Raw genomic sequence first — 26,325 nt, 5'->3', positions numbered from 1 at the left:
AAAAAAAAAAAAAAAAAAAAAAACATTATTTAAATATGCACCAATAATGTCTTGTGTTGTAGAAAGGAGTTTGTCTTCTTACAATAATGTGTTAAGTGATAATCGGAGGTCGTTCGCGCCTTATGCTTTGAATATGAATATTGTCATACACTCAATTCCACCCTTGGAGAAGAATGAAAAAGCTATGCGAGTTTGCACAGTGTGTCCTGCCGCCCTACCATAATGTATTGAAAGACATCTACTTAATTCATTTTGTGGTGCTCAATTTAAACTTTAACGCATTTGAGTAATATTAATGAAATTTGGACTTAAAAGTTCCAAAATATTTAAAAATGGATTGATTTCTAGTTTTCTCATATTTCAAACAACCAATGTAGGGTGCAACCCTCTTTTGACTTTTAAAATACTGTGTGATCCAATAATCTTAGCAAACTTAGAACTTTATAGGTATGTATTCACAAATGTTTGATAAGACTCTTGGCTGAAATTTCCATTTGGCATTGCCTGTAATTCAAACCTTGGTTGTCTATTTTTTAATTTTTTTTTATTTTTTTGCTAGTTGCTTTATGTCGCACCGACACAGATAGGTCTTATGGCGACGACGGGATAGGAAAGGCCTAGGCGTGGGAAGGAAGCGGCCATGGCCTTAATTAAGGTACAGCCCCAGCATTTGCCTGGTACGAAAATGGGAAACCACGGAAAACCATTTTCGGGGCTGCCGACAGTGCGGTTCGAACCTACTATTTTCCGAATACTGGATACTGGCCGCACTTAAGCGACTGCAGCTATCGAGCTCGGTAAACCTTGGTTGTCAGGATAGAAAGCCAGCAGCTAAGCCACTTCGCTAATCACGTCCCCATCATCATCATCATAGTACTTTAAATATTATACGATAAACTTCACGGAGTGAAACCCTGGCAGTGGCCAGGTTAAGGTCATTTGGGATGTCAAATGACTGGAACCACATAGAACAGTAAGAAAATGGCTGGAAACTGATTGAAAATAAGAGACCGACCCAGGGTTATGCCTAGGAAAAGGTGGCTTATTCAAGTTGTTAGACAAGACGTGAGAGAATTAGAACTGGAGTGGGATTAGATTCAGCAAGAAGAGACCTTCCTCAACAAATAGAAGTGGAGGGCAGTTTTACACCGCACCCGGGCAACAGGAGACATGATTATGATAACTAAGGCCTGGATTTTTTGGTTTTAACCTGTTTTTTCCTCACTACTTATTTTTTTGCTATTTTGCTTCACGTCGCACCGAGAGATACGTCTTATGGCGACAATGGCACAGGAAAGGCCTGGGAAGGGGAAGGAAGCGGCCGTGGCCTTAATTAAGGTACAGCCCCAGCATTTGACAGGTGTGAAAAAGGGAAACCAGGGAAAACCATCATCAGGGCTGCCGACAGTGGGGTTCAAACCCACTATCTCCCGGATGCGAGCTCACACCTGCATGCTCCTGACCGCATGGCTCACTACTTAATTAATAAATTGCAAGATTTATATTCATTTCACACTTCCTGAAGCAGAATATGTGGATTTTGTTGTACCTAAAAATATCTAACACCTTAAGTGCCACATATGCAGTGAAAAAAAAATTCCATCCAGGCCATTCTTTCTTTTTTTACTATAGAGTATAAAATAGCGCATCTTATTACAGAAAAGTACCTTTTAGTCATCTTGGGCCAAAATTGTAGTCATAACATTGTGTTGAAATTGTGGTGACACATTGGTCTCACTGACACTACCTTCCAGCTGTATAGGCCGCGTGAGACCAATGTGTCACCACGTATCCTAGCACAGTTTTCACCTTCCTGACACACTGGTATACGTCTGTCTCATTAGCTGATGAACTACTAAAGAATAGAACTCATATCTTTGGAACATTGAAATCTAACCGGAAGTATAATCCAACCGATGTTACTAAAAGCAAGTTAGCAAGAGGAGAGACAGGAGCCCGTGAAAGTATCACTGGTGTGGTTGTTCAGAAATCGCATGGTAAAAGAGATGTGTTAATTTTGACAACTAAACACACTGGTGAGACGGTCACTATTCAGAGGAGGGATGGTGAATGCAAAAGTCACGGAGTGTTATAGAGTATAACAAATGCAAACCGTACATTCATTTACCAGATCATAAAAAGAGCTATAGTACTTCCCTGAAACGGGGAGTAAAATGGTACAGAAAAATGGCTATTGAGATATTGATCGACACAAGTATAGTAAATGCCATATATATTTCAAATCAACTTGGGAATAAGAGTATATCTGTTACCCAGTTCAAAGAGGACATTGTTGAACAGTATCAAAGATCTTCACATTCCCCAACAAGTACCAAAAAATGGGTATTACCCCACCGACTGGATGATGTAGGCTGGCAGGGAAGACGAAAATGCAGTAAGTGTTATGAAGAGATCCATCGGGAATCAGGAAGGCAATATGCCATGAAGAAGACTCTGCAGTCTAAGTTCAAATGATCAGCCTGTGAAAATTTCTTCTGTTTGGACTGTTTCTTCAAAGTGCACAAATTTGTAGTGTGATTGTGAAACACAGTTTGAATTATATTTCTTCAGAAAGTCTCATTTGTTATACTTTAAATTCATATGCAAGAAGTGTACCAATTTGTGGTGTGATTGCGAATGACACAAAGTTACAAATATTTTTTCTAGAAAGTTCATGTAATTTTTATGCCCTATATTTTCAATTCGTCTATAGACCCTGATATGAGACAATGAACAATGAGTACACTGTACAGTACAATCTTTTGTTATTTGTGCACATGACACGATCTGAAAACAATAAAAATGTAATCATAATTTATTTATTGTGGTCGATATATTACAGTGACGTCCAGGCTACATTGTGCCACATCGGACTCGCAAATGAACAGGCCAAGAGTAGATTCATGACGTACTGGCCACCTACTTTCATTTAACATACGTTTACATGTCAAGTGTGATGACAGTATGGTACCACGGGGCCTGACACTTGGAGAGTGCGCGTGAGTCCACAGCGGACTCACGCGGCCCGACTGGCATTAAGCTCTGTGAGTCAACGTTGGTCTCACGTGGCACTCAAGGTGCTAAATAATGTAAATTCTGTATTCTTCTGTTAGACATGTTCAAAGCAAGTACATTTCCTGTAACTAACCTAAAAACTGTACTGCAATACTCTAGCATGCTTACTAAAGTGAACTTATGATTTATTTTAATTTTTTTTTTTTTTTTTTCAGGTTAAATGTGAGCAGAAAGCCTATCTTGAGCAGCATAAATCTACAGCTGTGGACAGAGCTTGTGTCGCTAAGAGAAATAACTCCAGCAGCAACTTTAAGCGAATGCTTATTTCCTCTACAGTTGGCAATCCTGAAGATTACTTTACCTTTCACATAAGTTAGATGTTGCTGCCTGCAAACGTACTGTGGAACGTACTAACCAACTCAGCCATGAAAACATTCTTAGAAGACATCAGTAGCTGCATCCAAGAAGCAAAACCTTAAAAAGCCTATTTTAAGCATACCATACAAGAAACCTAAAATGAGGTTTATACCACCTAAAAATTCGGGCTGTAATAATAACAAACGTTTGCTGTCACACATTGAGAACAATTGAGATTCCTGAATATCTGAAAAGTTGTCCTAATGATCTGATATATCTATGAGAACCTACCTTTGCCTGCTCAAGTAGCTTGTCATTAGCAAGCTTACGAGCCAGCTGAAGCATTTCGGTGAAGTGCTCCTCTGATATGGGTGGATGTGCCATCAGATATTGCTGCAAATGTTTGAGAAGCTGCAGAGTCTGATCTGGTGTCTGAGCATCATCCACCTTCACTCGTGAAATGTACTTCATTGTCTCCAGTGCCCACTCGTAAGCCTGAAACAAAAAACCATGATAAACTGTACTTTGACATATATAGAACTTTCTTTGCACAAAGGAATATACCATATCATGTTAACGAGTCTTCCCCAATTGCTACCGATGCAAAATAAATTACTACAGTGGTATTTTTAAGCAACCACTCTGAAATTCAGGCAGCTCAATCATAAAGTGCCAGTGTTTTGCCCCAGTGCAGCTTGGGCTCATCAGTTGGAAACCACGCCTCTCCAAGTGGAGAGACATATCCCCCCACCCGGAACATTGGCACTACATTGACAGGATAGCTTGGAGTGGTGTCACAATGGTGTACTAGCCAGCCAGTGGCTTGGAGAGATGTGAATCCCAACTGATGAGCCCAAGCTGCATTGAGGTGATAGACTGTACTTTGACAATTGAGCTACCTGCATTTATTCAATGTTCTCAATTGAAAGCAATAAATTAAATTGTCCTTACAGGAAAGTAATGTTTGATCATTCTGAATACTGTTGAAAGTTTCATCCCAGTCATAGGTACTATTATTGAATATTGAAAATTGAAAACATTTGCCCTATATCATAGAGTTTCGTCAAGTCAAATATATGTTCTGATTTGAAGAGTAAAGGACCTCATTTCAAATCCCATTGCATTTATAAAACTAATATGGCTTAATAAATACCTGTGCATAATGTAATTGTAAGGACATGTGTTGTTTTTGTTTTTTACTGATTGTTTCCTTTATTTTAAGGCTGCCAGTTTGACAAAGCTTAGCATAATCAGTGATGTGAAAAATACAAAATAAAAGTAATTGAGCTCAATTACAGTTACCTGAGAAAAATTCAAACAATTACAATTACTAATTACTTTTTCAATTTTACAATTACTACTTTTTCAAAAAGTAATCAGTGAAATTATAATTGAATGTGTGTTCAAAAGGTGCTATTTCCACTTCCAAAAAATAAATCGATATTTCGTTCACATGCATTACAGAAGTTGAATATTATCGACTGCCATGAGCAATCCAGACCAGAAAGATGTAATTTGTTAAAAGTTGTGCCAAACCAGATCATGGGTTCGTTCTATGTGCCTTTTATTTTACATTTCTTGCACTTTTCCCACAATTTTCTTAAGATGCAAATAGCACCTTTTGAATACACTCCTGATTTACAATTACTTCACAAAAAGCATATCTTCAGGGAATCACTGACATTTTCTCACATGGGCAAGGAAAAATACATTATTCAATTTTGTGCTTCTTAGCATAGAGACATTAAGTGGCTATCATCACGAGGCGAGACTAGCCCGACATTCAAAAAGATTGTTCCCAAGCAAAATTTGAATTTCACTTTACAGTCAATGGTCTGATGTCATACATTACAGAAGGCTTCACAGTGTGAGCAGAATCCAAGGGTAAGGTTTTGACCTCGCTACGGCATCGCCATCAGTGGTTTCCATCCTGACCTCTACCTGGCCCTGTTTGTACTGCTGTACTACACATATATTTATTTCTTTACTTCTTTGTAGATATATTTTCTTACCAACACTGTAATAATGACCAATATGAGGGAAGCAGAATAAGCCACTAGGCTCCAATTTACTCTCATCAGTTCTGATAACATGACTCTCCTGTCAGTAGCTTGAGAAATTTTGGGATTAATAAAAAATTAATGTAAACCGAAAGCAATTCCATTGAGATTCAACAAAAAAGTTTGGCTATCACCAGAACATACAGTTCAAAGTAGTAAATTACAACAATATTCCTAGTATATTCTTACAATAGTATACAGAGGGAGAATAAACATTTGGAGTAAATGTAATATTCCTTAAGAATATGAATATTACAGGCACATTTTTCTACTGTAACTTAAATGTTTCAAACTGCACAAGAAATTTTGATAAGCATATACAGTGCATCCATATAAAATTGTATATAACTATGATTGTCATCTTTTCATGCCAAGGATGACAATGTGAAGAAACTAAATTATAGAGCTAACCGATTCAGATTGTAATATACTAAAATATTTCTTTAGTCGTAAAATTATAACAATTTGCATGCATATTATGTTTAAGCTATGTCATTAGTAATGAAGTCAAGAAATAACAGGAACCAGAAAAATAAAAGGAGATGCCCAATAAATTGGATCACGATTATTCAGAGATTCCAGTCTTATATTATGAACTGCAAAACCTTGTTCAGATGAAATGTTGGACTACTTCATAATTAATTCACTGTACAGTACTTACAGGTAAACATGAACACAAGGAGAATTACATTACATAAATGTTTCTAACAATATAAATATTTTACATCTGAGAATAAAGTCTGGAGATTGCAGTGGTGACAATCAAAGCTGAAGTAAATCCAAATAATTTGCATAAGCTGTCACCATAGCTTGCCGTGTAAGGTCAGTTACCATAATTCAATGAATATGACATCTGTTAGCGTGTATGTATAATGTTTCTACTCATATTTACCGGTACTTACCTTGAAAAGTTACATCATTTCCAAACTCACACTCCCTGGATTTACAATTGAAAAGGTAATTTCATTGTCTTTACAAAATTTGACTTGCTGCTCTATCACTAATCAGGGGCAGTCAGTGACTGACTGTGTTAAACTGAGGCCAGTTTAACAGGTCAACCAGAGGACATACAATCAATCTGGACTCTTTCAGTTACCACAATTGGCTATATTTCCACACCATTACCTCTCTTCTATGGTCAGTAATCTAGGAACAGAATGTAGGGTGGAGTGAGCAAAGCATGGGAAGTATGCAGCCTTGAAGAACTCAGTGCAATAGTGGGTTATTCAACAACATTTCTCTTCTGAAGAATGCTAATTTAAAGCACAGAATACATGCAGGCTATGATTATACTCCGCAGCCAGTCGTGATAATAAACCAACAAAACAAAGTATGGCAAAGCAAACATTTCTGGCTAAAAGGAACATTTAAGAGAGGTTTAATGATCACTTGATGGAATCTTTCACTAGTATCCCTGCACAGTTAAATCCTTGTCCCATGTAACATGTATATGAGCTACTTTATATTGAAGAATAGTGACAAACCTTTTATTTTTGGGCTAAGTGCCCTAACCTCACTACTTTAAAGAAGCTATAAATAAATACGTACATACATTTGAAAGAAGAAAATAAAGCCTGTCTCTTTTCTTTGAATTTTAGAGCTTGCAGGAACATTCATCTTGCACACTTAGTAACTGCATCTATTTCTAATGGTGGTAATAATAGTGTAATAATAATTATTTACGTGAACAAACAGTATATTTAGTTTGAAAGTCTAGAAAATTTTGTAAGTATTGACCATTCTGATTTTATTTAATTGTAATGATTATATTAATGGCTGTATCACCTACCATAACACTTTTATGCCCCAGTATTATAAAATGCAAATGAAGGCACAGGTGTCAAAGCTTGCCCACAATAAGCGCAGTGCCCGTGCTAGAAATACCTGTACACGAGGGCACAAGTTGCTTCCCCCCATTCGGCTTGTACTTCCCCCACATGTTGCTGACTCAGGGCTCAGGGCTGTGCACGCCTAGTGGTGATTGGTTCCAGTTACCCGTTTTGATCTACAATTAATGATTGAAACATACAGCTGCATAGGCTGTGGCATAAGGATTGATACAGCAATTTGTTTGTGTGTGCTTGTATTTGTGTACTTTTGCATTAACATTGTTTCTTGAAGAGATGCTACTTTTATCATAGCCTATTTTCTTTACGTTTATAAAACCATGAAGTTTTGCTACGGAAGCGATGTAGCAGCAGCATAGTATTCGGTATTATTCTGCTTCATAATAGTTCACAGGAGAGTTAAGCATATTAAGCCCCTAAAGTGTAAATGCTTATTAGTTTGTACTTCTTTGCTTATGGCAACCTTTAAAGTAATTAGCCATTTTTCTGGTACATGGTGATTTTTGTACTTCTTTGCTTATGGCAACCTTTAAAGTAATTATCCATTTTTCTGGTACATGGTGATTACATTGTTAGACACATTTCATACAAACGCTGTGTTGAACACATTTAAATATTATACGTCCTTATATGAAAGAATATAATTAAACATGTATTGTACGGAGTACCGGTACCATAGTTAAGAACATGTAATGTACATCCCTCTAGGCTTCCGCTATCAGATAACATTCTGGGCTAACGGTCGTAACAGCTGTTTCTTGTGTATGCAGAGTTGTCATTCAGCTTGTGACCTTGACATACCTGACTTAAGGGTTTACACCAAGGAAAAAAAAGAAATACATGCATGAAATTTTGATATTTTGCAGAAAAACAAAAGCTACGATTTGTATCCTCATACAAAACCACAAGTATTTAATAGCAAAACTTGAAGATCAACAATGTCTCAAATCACTAATATGAATCAACAACCAGATGCACCGAAAGATTTGCATGCAACTTCACCACATTTTAAGCGAAGAAGAAGGTACTATTGTAAAAGAATGAATAGAAAACAAGTCTGTTTATCCCTTCAGGGATGTACTTTCAGTTCTCAGGTTGACTGAATCCTCAACAGATCCTAGGCACCACTGAAGAGGCGTACTAGAAAAATGAAGAGCAGTTTAGTTTCCTATAGCTTTCTTCACCGAACTAGACAATGCTATTACATCTCCCAAGCTCACTAAAAAGCATAGACACGAACTTACTATAGCCCATACCAGAAGGTATAGTGCACTGTAAACACTATACCTCACCAGAGATAGATCTAAGCAGCAAGGATAGATGTATATACCAACATCAGTATAATCACATTTTAAAAAATAAAGGGAAAGAAAACAGATTCCATGAAGACTGGGGATATTCCACTGGGAAAAAAACAAACAAAACAAAAAACAAAGAATAGTTACCTTTCTCAAGTGAAAAGAAGAACAATAGCATTAACCAAGAGGAGGAATTGGTCAACTAGGTGGAAAGAGCCTTACAAGAAAACAGCTTTCTAACGATACAGTTTGCTCAGTCGCAGAACATGGTCTCTAACATTGCATTTGTTTTAACCAAGCTTCATATTATCTTTTTTGAAATACAATTGCAATGTATAACATCAGCTCTTTGTATATAATTGATTATCGACGTTTTGAGAGGGAAGGGGTGGGGGAGGGGGGCACTAGCCGAATGTCCTACCCACTCTACTCGTAGCACGTGTCCAAATCCCAGATACTTTAGGTATTCACTAGAAGCAATGTGTGGTGGCATAAAGGGCATCCAGCTGAGTCCAAAACTGAGCTGACCAATAATGAAAAATTAGATTGTCGAGGTTTCCAGGTGAAAATGCAACTGGAGTGATGAGTTTGTCCATCTCCTTAACAGATTAAAAAAAAAAATAATTATAGAGTACGTTCAAAAAGAAGGGGGGAGGGGTTGATTAACATTAGATAAATGCTAAATTTTTAAAATCTAATAGCAATACTTGATAAAAAATTTCCAAAACAACTCTTAGAAAATAAATGCAGTATTAGATAAAGCCAGCACTTATGTCTGCCTTATAGGAGGAGGTACCGAAGGCTTGAAGATGTGATAACGAACGTACTGAAGAACAAAGGCTATATTAATATTAAAAAAGATTGTATTTGTTAAATGATTTGTTTACATAAAAAGTGTAGTTGCCATACATAATTCAGTGAGTAAGGGTCCAAATGCCTTGAATTAACTTTGTTATGGGTCACAAGCATAGCATGGTTCCTGAGCCAGTGTCAATAATATCATACATACTACAGATGAAAAAATAAATCTCTGCATATAAAACAGGGAGGGCATCCTGTGTACCCGATCAAGATGAGTACAGTCCATTGACATTTGTAGTGCTAGACTACAGGTCGTAACTGCCGTTTATGCCTACGAGTGCATATCGTCATTATTTAGAGATAAAATCTACAAGCCTTATGACAGCCCCTACACGAACCAACATCCAGGTAACTGATACCTACTTGCAATAAATGTAAAAGTCACTGAGCAGTGTACCGAAGTTAAATGAACAATTTTTTACCGTACCTTGTCGAGCAGATAGAAACATCGTGAAGTGTCTTCCAATCGCTCCCTCGTATCCTCCAGACGCTCGCTAAAGCCCAGAAGGTGCTGCTTGAGGGAACGCGCCAATTCTCGCAGCCCGCCCCCTGAAGAAGAACGGCCAGAGGGAGGTCCATAAGGTGGGCCATCGCCAGAGCACTGGCTCGCTTCTTCCAGAAGATCGCTGCCCTTATCCAGGTGGCGCTGTAACATACAAGAATCAATATTAAGCATATGAACCAGTATCCTTATAATCCCTCATATTTTTTTAAGTGGCGCTATAACTCTAATGGACCTTAATCTACCAAGCGACCGCTGCTCTGTCTTCAGACCTGCAGTTACGAGGTGATGCGTGGTGAGCGCGACGAATTCTCCCAGCCGTTATTATTGGCTTTTTAGACCGGAGCCGCTATCTCACTGTCAGAGAGCTCCTCAATTGCAAGTTACACAGGCTGAGTGGACCTCGAACCAGCCCTCAGGTGCAGGTAAAAATCCCTAACCTGGCCGGGAATCGAACCCGGACCCTCGGGCAGGCATGCTACCTCAAGACTACAGGACCTGCTTTAAACAAAGTCATATAATCAAAATTGTCCCCTGTAGAGAACCATAATTGAACATCACCGACTGAGAATTTCATAAAGTTGAATAACATAAAATTGAGTAAGTCTAGAGGGCTGAGTGAGTGCTTTCTATTTTTGTTGAAATATCACGTTGTTTCGCGTGAATACTGAATAACATTTTATTGCACGTATTCCCTGGGTCGCCTGGGTAAGCAAGACTCCGGATAACAGAATTCAAAAATTTAATATAATAAAATATAACGCAATAAGTACAGTATCTAAAATATTTATGAATAATTATGAATTGAAAATGTTAAAAATGTAAGTTAGGTGCACATGAACAGTAATATAATAAACATACAGTACAATAAAACATGTATGGACAATGATGAAGCCTCCAACCTTACATAATGCATCGACGTAGTACGTAGTAAAAAAGGAAAAGACTCTTCACGTCCGGATAATCGAGTTTCTACTGTATAATATGCACTTCCAAATAATTATTCCAATACTTCTATTATAACGTATAGGCTACAGTATGCAAGCAGATATTCTCAAAAAATTACCCAGCTTCCCCTCCATTCACATGATTAAAATATAAGCGTTTTAATTCTCCCAATTTATCCCGCATTGCATTCTTTTAAAGATGCGGCGCTTGAAAACTTATTTTTGAAATTCCATTACTAACACCCGATTGAGCAACCTAGCACTACTCGTAATAGCAGTGGAACCGAGTTCGATAGCTGCAGTCGCTTACGTGCGGCCAGTATCCAGTAATTGGGAGATAGTGGGTTCGAGCCCCACTGTCGGCAGCCCTGAAGGTGGTTTTCCGTGGTTTCCCATTTTCGCACCAGGTAAATGCTGGGGCTGTACCTTAATGAAGGCCACGGCCGCTTCCTTCCCATTCTTAGGCCTTTCCTATACCATCGTCGCCATAAGACCTATCTGTGTCGATGCGACGTAAAGCCAAAAAACACTGGAAAGAGTGGTCGTCAAGGGGTTAGGCGTGAAGGACATCATTAGTGCTTTCGACTTTCTAACGGAGAATCACCACGTTACCCTTCACTAATATTTGAGAAGTGCTATTTAGAATTATCTATTATCATCCTAACGAGTACAAATTCAGAAAGTATGTCCGTCGGAAATATAGAAGTATTTTTACATTTTAAATTCATCTCTTACTCAATAATGTACTCTTATTATAAATGGGAAAACAAGTTGAAACTGAGTTGGGAGAAAATCAATTTGGCTTCAGGAGATATGTAGGAACACGTGAAGCAAACCCGACTTCACGTCTGATCTTAGAGGATCGAATCAAGAAGGACAAGCCCACGTACATGGCCTTTGATAATGTTGATTGGACCAAGCTATTTAACATTATGAAGGTGATTGGGATCAGATACCGAGAACAAAGAATTATCTACAATCTGTATAAAAATCAGTCTGCAGTGATAAGAATCGAGGGCTTTGAAAAAGAAGCAGCAATCCAGAAAGGAGTGAGGCAAGGCTGCAGTTTGTCCCCACTCCTTTTCAATGTTTACATAGAACAGGCAGTAAAGGAAAGCAAAGAGGAATTTTGAAAGGGAATCACAATCCAAGGAGGGGTAATCAAATCCTTGAGATTTGCCGATGATATTGTTATTTTATCGGAGACTGCAGAAGATCTCGAGAAGCTGCTGAATGGTATGGACGAAGTCTTGGGTAAGAAGTACAAGATGAAAATAAATAAGTCCAAAAGTAATGGAATGCAGTCGAACGAAGGCAGGTGATGCAGGAAATATTAGATTAGGAAATGAAGTCTTAAAGGAAGTAGATGAATATTGTTACTTGGGTAGTAAAATAACTAACGATGGCAGAAGTAAGGAAGACATAAAATGCAGACTAGCACAAGCAAGGAAGAGCTTTCTTAAGAAAAGAAATTTGCTCACTTCAATGATATAGGAATTAGAAAGATGTTTTTGAAGACTTTCGTGTGGAGCGTGGCATTGTACGGAAGTGAAACGTGGACAATAACTAGCTCAGAAAGAAAGAGAATAGAAGCTTTTGAAATGTGGTGTTACAGAAGAATGCTGAAGGTGAAATGGATAGATCGAATCACGAATGAAGAGATACTGAATCGAACTGGCGAAAGGAGATCGATTTGGCTAAATCTGACGAGATAGAATGATAGGACACATCTTAAGACACCCAGGACTTGTTCAGTTGGTTTTTGAAGGAAGTAGGTGGTAAGAACGGTAGGGGTAGACCAAGGTATGAATATGACAAACAGATGTAGGATGCAATAGTTACGTAGAAATGAATAGGTTAGCACAGGATAGGGTGACATGGAGAGCTGCATCAAAACAGTCTCTAGACTGATGACTCATACACAACAACACATTATACATTCATGTACGGTACCAACATTGATACGCATATATTTTAATTCCTGTATACCACCGCGCTAAATTTCACCATATTTTCAGTAATCTTATTACAAACGCAATAAAAATTATACATCTTCCGCATAACAATACCGTCGTTAAAATCCGTTGGTAGTACGCAAGAACATATTTAATTTCTAGTTTGCAAAACTGCAGCCTACGTATCTGGCTGTTTATCTGACAGTCGTAATAGGGGCCCTCAGTCTTCGACTGAAGTTGCCCTCACTGAAACTTCCCCTTCATTAAGTACCTTTCGTCACCACTAATTTGTACATAAACTTACATCAGAAGATATCTGAATTACCGCAGCTCACAATTCCGCACCTACAATTCACCAGTTCCACTTACATGGCATCCAGTGTGCGAATGCGTACGATTTAAATGATGTGTATTGTAACAAAACACAACACATGAAATATCAAAGCGAAATATAAACAGAGAAAACTATGTTGAATCGTACAATAAAGCAACAATAATTAATGTAAAGCTGTAGTAACAGGGATGTGTGGTTAGTCCCGAACAACGAGACAATCTCATTCATACTATACCTTTGGTAAAGATTCTTAAATGTCTACCCATAATTAGCAGTACCGGTACTTTGAATAGATCCCCAAGTCTTACCCGTATTTTTAAACGAAATTCCCTGGTGCGAAGTTATTTTTCTTACCACATAACAACAAAACAAACCACTGGAAGATAATACACCTAACTACGCACAGAAATGAAAATAAGGACTGTATTCTATAGGATATGCAGTCGCGCATCTTTTATACGCTTTAAATACATTTTTCTAGTTATTGTATAACACTTTTACACTTGATGACATGAATACGTGACAAAGAAGTAGAAAGACGACGAAATGAATAAATCAACAGTATGGAATTAAATAATATACTGGTACCTTCACCTCCTCGATCACTTCGAACAATTGCCTTATCAAGAAGTTGTGTATCATTCTACTGTAGGAAAATCATCAATCATCAATTAATTTTCTCCCCCTACATACACTAGTTAATCTCTCCTCGTAATAAGAAATCACATGAACTGTAACACCAACACTATTAGTCCTCGCTAAGACATGCGCTACTTGCAGACAACAGAAGAGTTATGCAGATAACTGAGGTTTGGAATACCCCTCACCGATAACATCAGCATGACTTCACACAAACAAGGGGGTAATAGTTCCTGAACTCCTGCCAACCCCCCCCCCCCCCCCAGTAACCGGATTTTGTACGTTGGAGACACGTGTTTCATAAGTAAATAGCAGGTAATAACAACTTGTTTTCACCGTCATCTGACACGTAAGAGGAATTTCCAAATCCTCATTTACCACGTAACTTTCCGCACTACAGCAAAGAACCCTAGCCGCTCGTTCAACAGACCTATAAACATTATTAATTATACTTAGGCATATGGTTCTCACAGGAATGTCCAAAATTTATACCCGCTTTTGAAAAGAGAATTAGACATATTTGTCGATAAATGAATGGAAATATACACTGTTAATTTTCAGTTTAAGTATTATTTTGAGGTAAGAAAAAGAAGTCGGAAATTCTATTAAAACATACAAAAGCTTAAGCACCCATAAATCTCATTTTAATAATCTGTCGTACATGAAGATTTGCATGTATGTGTCTCTATTCATAGTTCTCCCTACAGCCCTGGCCTGGCACCTAGTGATTTCCATTTCTTCGGGCCTTTGAAGAAACCCCTGGGTGGTAAGCCATTCAATGACGATACGGCCGTTCAGTATGTTGTCATGATGTGGCTTCAGAGACGGGATGCAGATTTCTTCCATGTCGGCACAGATGCCTTGGTGCACTGTTGGAACAAGTGCTTCGACAAGAATGGTGACTATGTTCAGTAGTAATGCGTATCAGTGCCCTATTACTGTGTATCGTATCTGCCTGGAAAATAAAATTAATCCGTGCGAGCTCTTATTACCTTATTTTTTAAGCTACTTTGTAACTTAGTATTTCTATAATACACTCATTATTTTTATGTACGACACTCGATCCCAATAAAACGCAATAATATTAGTTATTTGTCTTACAAGTACATTGCAGATCAGAATAATATTGGAAAAGGACGACGCAAACGTAGCCAAATGAAAAAATATGCTTGTAGCATGTTTTACAAACGAGAATAGGATAGAAGACAGCAAAACTCTTACATTTAATGTAATGAGATTCATCACAGTATTACCCACTAAGTTCGTGGGTACTGGAAGTGCATATAGTCTAAATGAGAGCATTTTCTTGCACCGGCAAACTCCTATGGCATCTCAGTATGACTGACATTTAACAGACTCAGTATTCCTGAAACTATAGTAGCCTCGTCGTTCTTCAGTGGTGCCAATATGGCCGTATTTGTTCTCCTTGATGAAATGTAACCCTTCCCTGTACTGTTACAAAAGTGTTTGTCGGCCTATTCCTTTCGATGAATGAAGTAACGAAACAACAGGGACAGGCACAGTAGAAATATACGCTGATGTGTTAGGATTCATCTATCAGTACCCCCTTCTTGACATCAGCTTACATCAACAGAATTTGCTAATAATGAAGCACCACCCTCATTTCTTGCCTTGATAGGATATTTGACGCAACTGGCTAAATCAACGAAAATAGGACCTGTTCGACCAATTAATATTTCTCATACAAATCAATCGGTTTTACATTACTCTGGCCGTGTGCAATGCTCGTCAACATTTCGTGTCTGTAGATTTGCTAGCACGTAAAAGAACTCCTGCGGGGCACAATTCCAGCACCTCGGGGCCTCCGAAAACCGTTAAAGTAGTTATAGTGAGACGTAAAGCCAATACAATTATTATCATCAACATTTTGTCATCAAATATTTCGCTGTAGCAAGTTGCATGTGTTTTAGATCACGACTGCCGCAACGGATAAATTAATAATAATAATAATAATAATAATACTAATAATAATAATAATAATAATAATAGTTGTTGTTGTTAAACGTCCGTTGGGCTGTGTAGGGTAAACGCCAAGTTGGGAGGCTCGATCTCAGGTCAGTGTGAGTGGCTCAAATACACCAACCTCGTTTCAGTAGACTTACTGGCATGTAAAGGAACTGCGAAACATAAGTCCAGCATCTCCGCGAATCCAAATATCGTAAAATAATCAGTGTGACGTAAAACCTACGACAGTATCGTGTCTAACGTCCTTTCAATTGCAACAGATTTCGAGAGACGTGAGAGAGCGAGAAATTTACATTGCAAAGGGATTATTCAAGGCAAGGGTGGCTAACGCACAACACACAGCGTCCCACTTCTTATGTTCACAGTTTCAAATGTGCCATTCCACCTTTTCTCTTCCCTCCGTCAAATATTCTAAAAATTGTTATTCTGTGTTTCTAATTTTAATTTCGTGTGGCTATTTCTCGCCGAGTGCAGCCCTTGTAAGGCAGACCCTCCAATGAGGGTGGGCGGCATCTGCCATGTGTAGGAAACTAAGTGTTATTGTGGTGGAGGATAGTGTTATGTGTGGTGTGTGAGTTGCAGGGATGTTGGGGACAGCACAAACCCAGCGCCCGGGTCATTAGAATTAACCAATTGAGGTTAAAATCCCTGACCCGGCCGGAAATCGAACCCGGGACCCTCTGAACTGAAGACCAGTACGCTGACCATTCAGCCAACGAGTCGGATGTGTTTCTAATTATTTCTGTAAAATTGAATAGTGTGTAAGAAGGCAATGGACAGCAGAAAATGGTATAATGGCAAACGTACGTTTCACGAAGAGGAAAAGTACTCTCAGTTTTAATTACTATGTTGATCGGGTGATAGTGTCTCATGGGAATCAATGTAAGTACCTAAGGTGTTAATATAATGAATGATCTTTTTTTTGGTGGTAGATTTGGCTGTACGTCGCACCGACACAGATAGGCTATGGCGACGATGGGATAGGAAAGGGCTAGGAGTGGGAAGGAAGTGGCTATGGCCTTAATTAAGGAATAGCCTCAACATTTGTCTGGTGTGAAAATGGGAAACCACCAGGGCTGCAGGCAGCGGGGTTCGAACCAACTATCTCCTGAATGCAAGCTCACAGCTGCGCGCCTCTAACCACACGGCCAACTCACTCGGTGGAATGATCTTCAAAGGGGTAATCTCATTAGCGAGGTTGTAAAGAAAGGTTATAGATCTCTTCGCGTGGTTATGAGGGTATTTAGGGGTTGTAGTAGGGATATAAAGAAGAGGCCGTGTATGTGTCTAGTAATACCTCAATTAGAGTATGGTTCCAGTGTATGGGACCCACACTAGGACTACTCGATACGAGAACTGGAAAAGATCCTAAGGAAAGCAACACGATTTGTTCTGAGTGATTTCCGACAAAGGAGTAGTGTTACGAAAATGCTGCAGACTTTCGGCTGGTAATACTTGGGAGTAAGGAGATGAGCTGCTCGACTAAGCGGTATGTTCCGAGCTGTCGACGGAGAGATGGGGTGAAATGACATTAATAAACGAATAAGCTTGAGTGGAGCTTTTAAAAGTAGGAAAAATCATAACATGAAGATAACGTTGGAATTCAAGAGGACAAATTGGGACAAATATTCATTTACATGACGAGGAGTAAGGGACTGGAATAAAAATTATTTACCAAGGGAAATGTTCCATAAATTTCCAAGTTCTTTGAAAACATCTAAGGAAAGCCTAAGTAAAGAAATAGACAATCTGCCAGCTGGGCGACACTGATTGATTGAAAAATGTATTAAAACCAGTACTAATTAATGACTAATTTTTGTTTTTTGCTATTTTGCTTAACGTCGCACCGACACAGATATGTCTTATGGCGACGATGGGATAAGAAAGGTCTAGGAAGTTGAAGGAAGCGGCCGTGGCCTTAATTAAGGTACAGCCCCGGCATTTGCCTGGTGTGAAAATGGGAAACCACGGAAAAACATCTTCAGGGCTGCCGACAGTGGGGCTCGAACCCACTATCTCCTGATTACTGGATACTGGCCGCACTTAAGTGACTGCAGCTATCGAGCTCGGTTAATGACTAACTAATGAACAATGAAAATTAGAACTGCCTATCACCATTCAAAAAGTAATATATGAAAATACCAACAAATAAAATAACATATTCTACACTGACATAAAACAAGGGAAACTTAACTCTTGCAGGCTTCTCGATTATTTTTTTCGAACAGTTTTTTAAAGGTTCGAATGCGTGGACTATGATGCCAAGAACACCAGATTCATTCTGGAAGTCTGAAAACCTGGCTTGTTTCAGTAGGGCTTTAAAATATATTATTAAACTGATAAATGTTACTATTTAACGTGTGCCAATTGCAGTGGTGTCGCTTGTGACGCCTTGGGTTGGCCGCCCCTGCTTTAAGGTGTCAGTGAACCTACCAACATAGGATTCTCGTATTTAAGCACTCTCAAATGGCAATAGACCTTACTAAGCATCTATCCTTCACTCCAATCCTGCACCTCATTCAAATTCATTCATTAAGGAGTCGGTCGGGACGTATTCAGATTTTTTAATAATGTTATTTGCTTTATGTCCCACTAACTACTTTTACGGTTTTTCGGAGACGCCAAGGTGCCGAAATTTAGTCCCGCAGGAGTTCTTTCGCGTGCCAGTAAATCTACCGACACGAGGCTGACGCATTTGAGCACCTCCAAATACCACGGGACTGAGCCAGGATCGAACCTGCCAGTTGGGGTAAGAAGGCCAGTGCCTCTGAGCCACTCAGCCCGGCATATTCAGATTTAAGAACAATATCACCGGATAAGCAGGTAGTTGCCAGCAATTGTTTACACGAAGTTTACGGAACAGTTTTCCCGCACATACGCATTATATTTTCTCATGCCAAGATCCGCAGAGCTGACAAGAGGTCACACTTACTGCCTTGTCACAGACAAAATATGGGAGTTGGCACGTAAGATGGGCCCGCGCCAAATACTTCTCTTACGCGCTACGTGGGTGGAAGGCGAATTACCGCACCCACAACACCGCTGCGAAAGGAAACTTAACACACAAAAAAGAAAAAAAGGGAGGCTGGAAGGCATATTGAGTTTTAAAGTGAATATATATTTACCCTTTTCCTCTGTTAAAATAACGTAGCAGCATTATACTGCAAGTGCTCTCCAACGGCCGATTTCCATTTGTTCCAGAGTCCACCAAACAAACGCAAGGAGAACTATTTAGTTCTTTTGTGGCCGTGATAGATACAACTTGCTATTCTTACTGAAGACAAAAATATGAAACAATGGAATTTTTCAGCCTCAGAAGAACAACTAGCTCAGGTGAGTAACGCAGCTGTTTAGGTAATTCCTTGCTGTTGCTCAGAGTTGTGGAATAACATTTCAACTGCCGGTTGGTAATATATTTCGGGAGGCATACTGGTACGTTTAATAATAATAATAATAATAATAATAATAATAATAATAAATCATTTTACGTATCTTAGAGAAATCATTTCCTGTAATACAACAGAGAAAGAAGTCCTGAAATATCGACTAAAAGGCCCACAATATGTCCTAAACTCCTATATGCCGTTGAATGCTAGGCCTCACTCACCACAGTGAGACAGAGGGGAAATTTTCACGAAAGATTTTCGATCCATGTCAAAACTTTGAGAGTGAATATCGCCCGAGGTCAAATAGAAACAAAGTTCTCATTTTTTAAATGAAGAAATACCGTCTCATATTTTACAGTCATCTCTAACTTACACCAGAATATTATGCAATGGCTGATAAGTATTAATCGTGGTCGTAAGTGGCCGAAAGTCCATGTATTAATAACATGTTTAAGGACCCTGCAATTGCAACAGGTTTTAAGAGACGTCGGGGGTATCTGTACAGTTATCCCGCAGGAGTTTTTTAACGTGCCACAAACCGAAGACTGCGAAGTGTCCTACCTCAAATGCCACTGACCTCTGCTCGGACTGACCCCACTATCTCGGGAGCAGAAGGACAACGACTAACCGACTGTGCCACTGAGGTCAGTAACTCATGTAGAGGGTGCATAGTGCGAAATCGGAAAGAAATGGAGGGGGAGGGGTAGAAGGATCATAGGGCTTATCTAATAGTGTTTATTTCAGGCAGTATTCGGAGAGGAAGAGGGTATATAATTCCTCTGTAAGTAAATTACCCCCTCCCACGACAAATGTAAATTTAATTGTTTTGTTTGAATTCTTTGTTATAACAAGAACGATAAACATTAGTCACTTCAAGATTCAATAAAAATATCAGTAACCAGTACGGCACTTCGAACTTGGCGCCTGTTATTGCTGATATGAAAATATGCACAGTAAAAACATTAATTTCTGTAATATATGTCTTCCAGATTTTCCTCATTATTTTATAATGAAAGAATTCCCCCGCCTCGCGGGCAATTTTAGTGGGGAGGAACCTTTGAGGTAAAATCGTCGGTGGGGGAAAACCTCAAGCCTCCCGCGATTTCGCACCCTGACAGGGTGGCGCAGCAGAAGTCACGCGTAGATTTGAATCAGGTGTGCTGTTTTTGTTTTGTTTTTAAAGAAATACCACAAACATTAAATACATGTCTTGGAAAAATATGAACAATACTTCTGAAAAATTATGTTTTTCAAGTGACTACCGTTCGCTTTCACATAAAGACGAGACACTTTCACACCTCCTTCGTACTTTATCAAGAGATACGGGTTATAACGCATCAATTTCCGCTCGGATATTTCTTTTGAACTCCTGACAGGTGTGTCAATTGAAATATATCGAACGTATTAGCTGCACGGCTCGGGTTACGTAGCTGAGAGTTTGCATTCGGAAGATGGTGTTTCGAACACCACTGCCAGCAGCCCTCAGGGTGGATTTCCGTGGTGTCCCATTTTCACACCAGGCAAATGATGGGGCTGAACTGTAAGACCACGGTACCTTCCTTCCCAGTCCTATCTCATCTTCGCTATAAGACATGTCGGAGTCAGTTCAACGTAAAAACCAAATGCAAAAACAAATGCAAAAAAGTCTGAAATACCAGAAAGATGATGACTTGGGGGTAAGTCATAATAATGAACTGCTGATTTGCAAAGTGAAGTTCAGTAAATTTTCCCCGCTGTTTGACTAAAGGAAGAGAGCATGTCATTGTAAAGATAAAAGTTATGAGACATTTTAACGCACGTACGACTTCTAGGCCCAACCGAGCAAGTGGCTTCGCGGTCTGCGTCACGTAGCTGCCAGCTCGCATTCAGGAGAAAAGTGTGTTCGAACCCCACTGCCGGTGGCCATGAGGACGATTTTCCGTGTTTTCCCCATTTTTACGCCAAGAAAATGCTGAGACTGTACCTTAATTAAGGCCACGGTCGCTTCTTTCTCCACTCCTAGCCCTTCCCTATCCCATCGTCGTCATGAAGACCTATCTGTGTTGGTGCGACGTTAAGCAAATTGTAAAAACTTCTGCGCCACCCTAACTGAGAGTTAAGTCTCTAGTCACTGCCTTTGTAGCAAAACCACGAAACACTCTCCTAACGGCTAATGTGACTCTCCAAGACAGATTCACTTGGAACAGGCTCGTCTTAAGAACAAGCCAGAAAATTATTAAAATAAAGAATAATCAAATAAGAAACAGCACTGTTATTAATGTAACTGGTTTTACGTTCCATTTTTATGGTTTTCGAAGACGTAAAGTGCCAGAATGTTGTCCCGCAGCAGTTTTTACGTGCTAGTAAATCTACAGACATGGGGTCGAGATATTTGAGCACATTCAAATACTACCGAATTGAGGAGCCAGGATCAAACCCACCTAGTTCGGTTCAGAGAGCCAGTGTTCTACCGCATGAGCTACTGAGCCCGGCCCGAATAAGAAACTGGAAGTCACAAAAGAGGAAAGTTTCCCTTATGACTAGCAGGGGTCTGGGATTACCCAGTTTAGGTCACAATAAAGAATGTAGTTATCTTACTCTTCTTTAACCTGTTCCAGTATGATATCGATACCTTAAAGCACACAAGTGCTATGTCCACTTTTTTCGGATATCGACATATTGGTACCACCAGATTAGTCATGAGAAACGGCATTGAATGCACATTTGTTCTTTGTCCATATCAAGTGGGAAATACGAGAAAATTCGAGAAACCTAAAATTACTATGTCCTACCCTGTCTTCTTTACAAGCGCACACAAGTACTATGTCCTGATATCTTCCTTGTTGTCAGGTCTGACGTGCTCAATTGTGCTATGTCCGGACATAGTATCCGTGTGCATTTACTTCACGAAACAAGAATGGACGTAGATCTTGTTCTTGATTCATTACTGGCCTTGGTACGTGTTGTTTTGGCGGTCCTGTACAACAGATTGTTCTGGCTCGCATAACAGCTGTAGGTGTTAATCGTGAATGAGTGATATGGTGTCAATATTGACTGTGGAGACTGCTTTCATAGCTGTTATACTACAGCGGTAAGTAGTCATCTAATTAAACTCATTCTTTATCTACCAAAACAATCAAAACCTCGTATTTGTACTGAAGGCTGTACTAATGTATTTATTTTGCATATGATTAGAAATGAGTGCAGAGGCAGATCAATTGTGCAGGTGTTTGGATGAGTTGGAAGAAGAGGAACGTGAAAATAACACCTCTGATAAAGTCCAAACTAACTCTCAAAATAATGCCACTGCTATAGATGTACTAGGACAAGGGGAACGCAGCTTTGCAGTATAAGAGCCCTCACGCATCCTACTTAGGGCGAGATCGGAGGGCTGGACGACCAGCTCCAAATGCAACTCCAGAACGGGTTGTTCGCCACGTTCGTGCCTTCATTAACTCGTTTCCGAAAGTTCCTGCTCACTACTGTAGAAAGAAGCGCAATCGTCTCTACTTGGCACCGGACATAAACATACGAACCTTACCTTACCTGTACAGCAAGGATGCGAATCGCCCTCAGGTGTCAGAATCTGTATTCGGGGCGATTTTCAATAAGTTCGAACCACCCTTAGCCATTTTCAAACCGAAGAAGGATCAATGCTCAAAGTGCTCCGAGGCAGAACGCACCAAGACAACTACCACCAACTCGGACTGTTTGGACCACATCACTCGTAAGCTTCAAATACGAGAAATGAAGGAAGAACATACCAAAACTGCGGCTGACAATCCAAAGTTTGTGTGTGGAAGTATTGACCTGCAAGCGATACTCCAAATACCCTTTGCAGGGGACTGCCAAATTCACTGAGAAAACTCAGTTTTAAACTTTACAGTTTATGATTCATTCAAGAATGGAACCTGTTACTTGTGGGATGAGACCCATGGTTGGAAAGGGAGTGTAGAAATTGGCAGCTGCCTGCTGAGTTACATTAATCAATTGTATCTGGAAGTTAAGCATTAGTCCTGTATGGTGATACATGTGGTGGGAAGAACAGGAACCAAAACGCAATTTCTGCTTTGCTCTACGCAATGAATACCAAAATGCACCCTAAGTTGAAAACCATATACTTGAAATTTATGGAGAGTGGCCATAGCTACCTTGAGGATGACTCAATTCATGCCGCAATAGAGAAATGTCGAAAACACAAAACTATTTATACTCCTCACGAGTATAAACTTGTAATCGAAATGGCCAGAAAGAAGCCTCGGCCTTACACTGTCATTCAACGGAGCTACAACAGCGTGTACGACTTAGAACAGCTGACAAAACAAGTCATGAAGAATCGAACAAGAGTTTCTATGAATGAGAAAGGTAATTGGCTTCACGTAAAGTGGTTTCGTTTCCAAGAAAATTGTTCGACAATTCACTTCAAGTATGGTGTGAAGGACGATTTCCATGAGCTTGTGGTGAATCCTTGTACAACTGATTGGGTAAACATTTCTCTGAAAGTAAAATACAGTGCTCAGCACATATCAATTCAGAAAAAGAAAGATTTGTTGAATCTAGTGAAGAATGGTGTAATCCCATCTGATTACAAGGGCCTCGTCAACAATTTGCCTTCTGCAAAGGATGTCTGTAAATAAAATAAAATAAAAAAATATATATATAAAAAAAATGGCGTACGGCTATTAGTGCCGGGAGTGTCCGAGGACAAGTTCGGCTCGCCAGAGGCAGGTCTTTTGATTTGACTCCCGCAGGCAACCTGCGCATCGTGATGAGGATGAAATGATGATGAAGACGACACATACACCCAGCCCTCGTGCCAGCGAAATTAACCAATTAAGGTTAAAATTCCCGACCCTGCCGGGAATCGAACCCGGGGCCCCTGTGACCAAAGGCCAGCATGCTAACCATTTAGCCATGGAGCCGGACAAAAATGTCTGTGATGAAGCTGTATGGGCACCGACAGCGGGCAAGGATGATTGGAATGTTCCAAAAATATTCCAGTGGTGGCCTTTCTGTTCTGTGTCTTTTTTACATTTGATATTCCAGTATACATTTTATTGTATTCGAAGTGCTAAAATGTCATAAATGTTTTCCTTATGTTTAAAATATTCTTTTTATTGAAAATATCTTGTTTACGCCTTTGTGACTCATAATAAAACTGTTTGTACTATGTCCAAAAATGGTATACTTGTTAGTGCTCAGTTGTGCCATGTCCCGACTTAAGTGCAAAAAACACATTAGAATAAGAAAATATTGAGAATTTTCACTTAAGTTCTTTAGAATTACGGCTCAGATGCATTATGCTTTATAAAAAATCAGCGCAATAGCATATAGAAACAATGGATTATAACGAAATATCAATTTCAAATTTTGTTTTGCGATTTCCCACAACTTGTTAAAAGTGGACATAGAACTAGTGTGCTTTAAGGTATCGATATATTCGACTACCAGAATATAGCTAACATGTAAGAATTTTCACGCAGTTATCTGTGTCGATATGTCTTTTCTGTAAACGTGCCTGTACTTCTACGGAAATACCGCAACCTTTCTTTAATGTCGACAACGACTTACACCGTATTACATAATGAAGGTATGTGTCCCATAAAATATACTGTATACGGTAAGTATTCGTTCAGGGCCCTGATCCAGGTTGCTAACAGTTTTCACATCCATACGAAATCGATTAGGTACCTTAAAACACAGGTCTATGTTCTTCTGCCCGACTACTCAGGATCAAAGCCAGAAAAATAAACCGCAAATGGGGAGAGCAACTTTCCAGCTGTATCATATCTTCCTAGGATTAGGATAACACCCACGCCCCAGTTTATTGTTCTGCAAATTAGCAGAGGGCACAACGCAAGTTCTTATAATTTAAAAAAAGAGGAACTCATCTGTCAACAAATACTTTCTGGGAACTTGCCATCTCTTCCCTTTAAAATGAAGGTATGCTTTTTAAGTCCTAGCTGTTACAACACAAAGCCTTCCGTCGAGTGCACCAGCACGTCGGAGTTGAGGGTGAACATCTCAACCCCACTGAGCAAAGAGAGCTGTAAAGCCTTGTTCTTTGGTAAATTTGTTCTCATTAAACTCATCACAGGAGCGGGAAAAGGGAGGCTTCAACTTAAAAACAGTTTATACGCCTCGTTGAAGTGAACTATTTAAACAGACCCGTGTAGTAAAACGTTCGATGTCTTCCACAGATTTATTCCTAATGTAAGATATACTTTCTAAGCAAATAATAATAATAATAATAATAATAATAATAATAATAATAATAATATGAAGTGTGTTTGTATCAAGCAGTCATTTTTGACTAATACGCATATGGCAATAAAAAGGGAATGTGTGCTTATGTTCTCAGAGATATATAGTGTTATCAATGTATATTATATGGGTCATTATCACTTCAATTAGAAATAAATACATTCGCATTACATGCAAGATATGTTGTAATACACTATGTAGTGGTGTGCGGCTTTACGATCATTAGTAAGGGAAGCGATCCCACCATGGTCATTCCACTTCATTTGATGTGGTAATAAAGAACACCCTGTCTCAATTACAGCTGTTAATGGAGTTCTTCCGAGTAAGCGGCTTTCCGCTTGCGCTTTACGTTCAACGAACAAATGGTCAGCTGGATAGCAACAATTATACTGATTTAAGAGACAGTACAACTGGGTGATCATTCTCAGAAAGAAAATTGAAGATTTCCGACACTTCGAAGAATGAAGGTATCGACGGCAAAAGAAAGGTAAACGCCGCGAAGGGTACGAAAATGAGAGATTCCCTAGGCCTCCAAAAAATAATACGGTGAGAGGGGAGGGGGATCAAGAGTTGACCAAGGGAGATGGGATGGGAAAGACGAACGTGTGGAGCCTGACACAAAAAAGTGGAGGGCCGGAATTATAATGAAGGTTTAAACTGAAGTTAAACTGTGACTTGAGTTTAAACCGATGTTGAGTCTTATAATGGCCAGCCTAAGTTAAACTGAGGTGAAGAAGGAAATATACGATATTGGTAGCAGTGACTTGCGAGAAAGAATGACTATCGATAGTGTTTTGCAGTGACGTGATGACGTGCAAGAAAATATGAATATCGATAATGTTTTGTTTACTTTTTGTAGGGAAAATGGCGGATAAAAAAATAAACGTTGTACAAA

At 39.3% G+C, this 26,325-nt stretch overlaps 1 protein-coding gene across 1 annotated transcript in view; it reads right to left on the bottom strand.

The window, feature by feature from the left end:
- The window catches only part of LOC136874435 (puratrophin-1), a 1,332,114-nt gene that overhangs the window by 31,114 nt on the left and 1,274,675 nt on the right, over positions 1-26,325 (bottom strand). The window contains exons 14-15 of the mRNA XM_067148069.2: positions 9,866-10,084; positions 3,664-3,867 (exon numbers count right to left, since the gene is read on the bottom strand). Of these exons, the coding sequence (XP_067004170.2) occupies positions 3,664-3,867; positions 9,866-10,084 (423 nt within the window). The remainder of the gene's footprint in view (positions 1-3,663; positions 3,868-9,865; positions 10,085-26,325) is intronic.

The sequence above is a fragment of the Anabrus simplex genome, chromosome 5 (genome assembly GCF_040414725.1).
Source record: "Anabrus simplex isolate iqAnaSimp1 chromosome 5, ASM4041472v1, whole genome shotgun sequence".
NCBI classification, from domain to species: domain Eukaryota; kingdom Metazoa; phylum Arthropoda; class Insecta; order Orthoptera; family Tettigoniidae; genus Anabrus; species Anabrus simplex.
The sequence above is the reverse complement of the archived record's forward strand: the minus strand, read 5'-3'. Positions and strand labels throughout refer to the sequence as shown.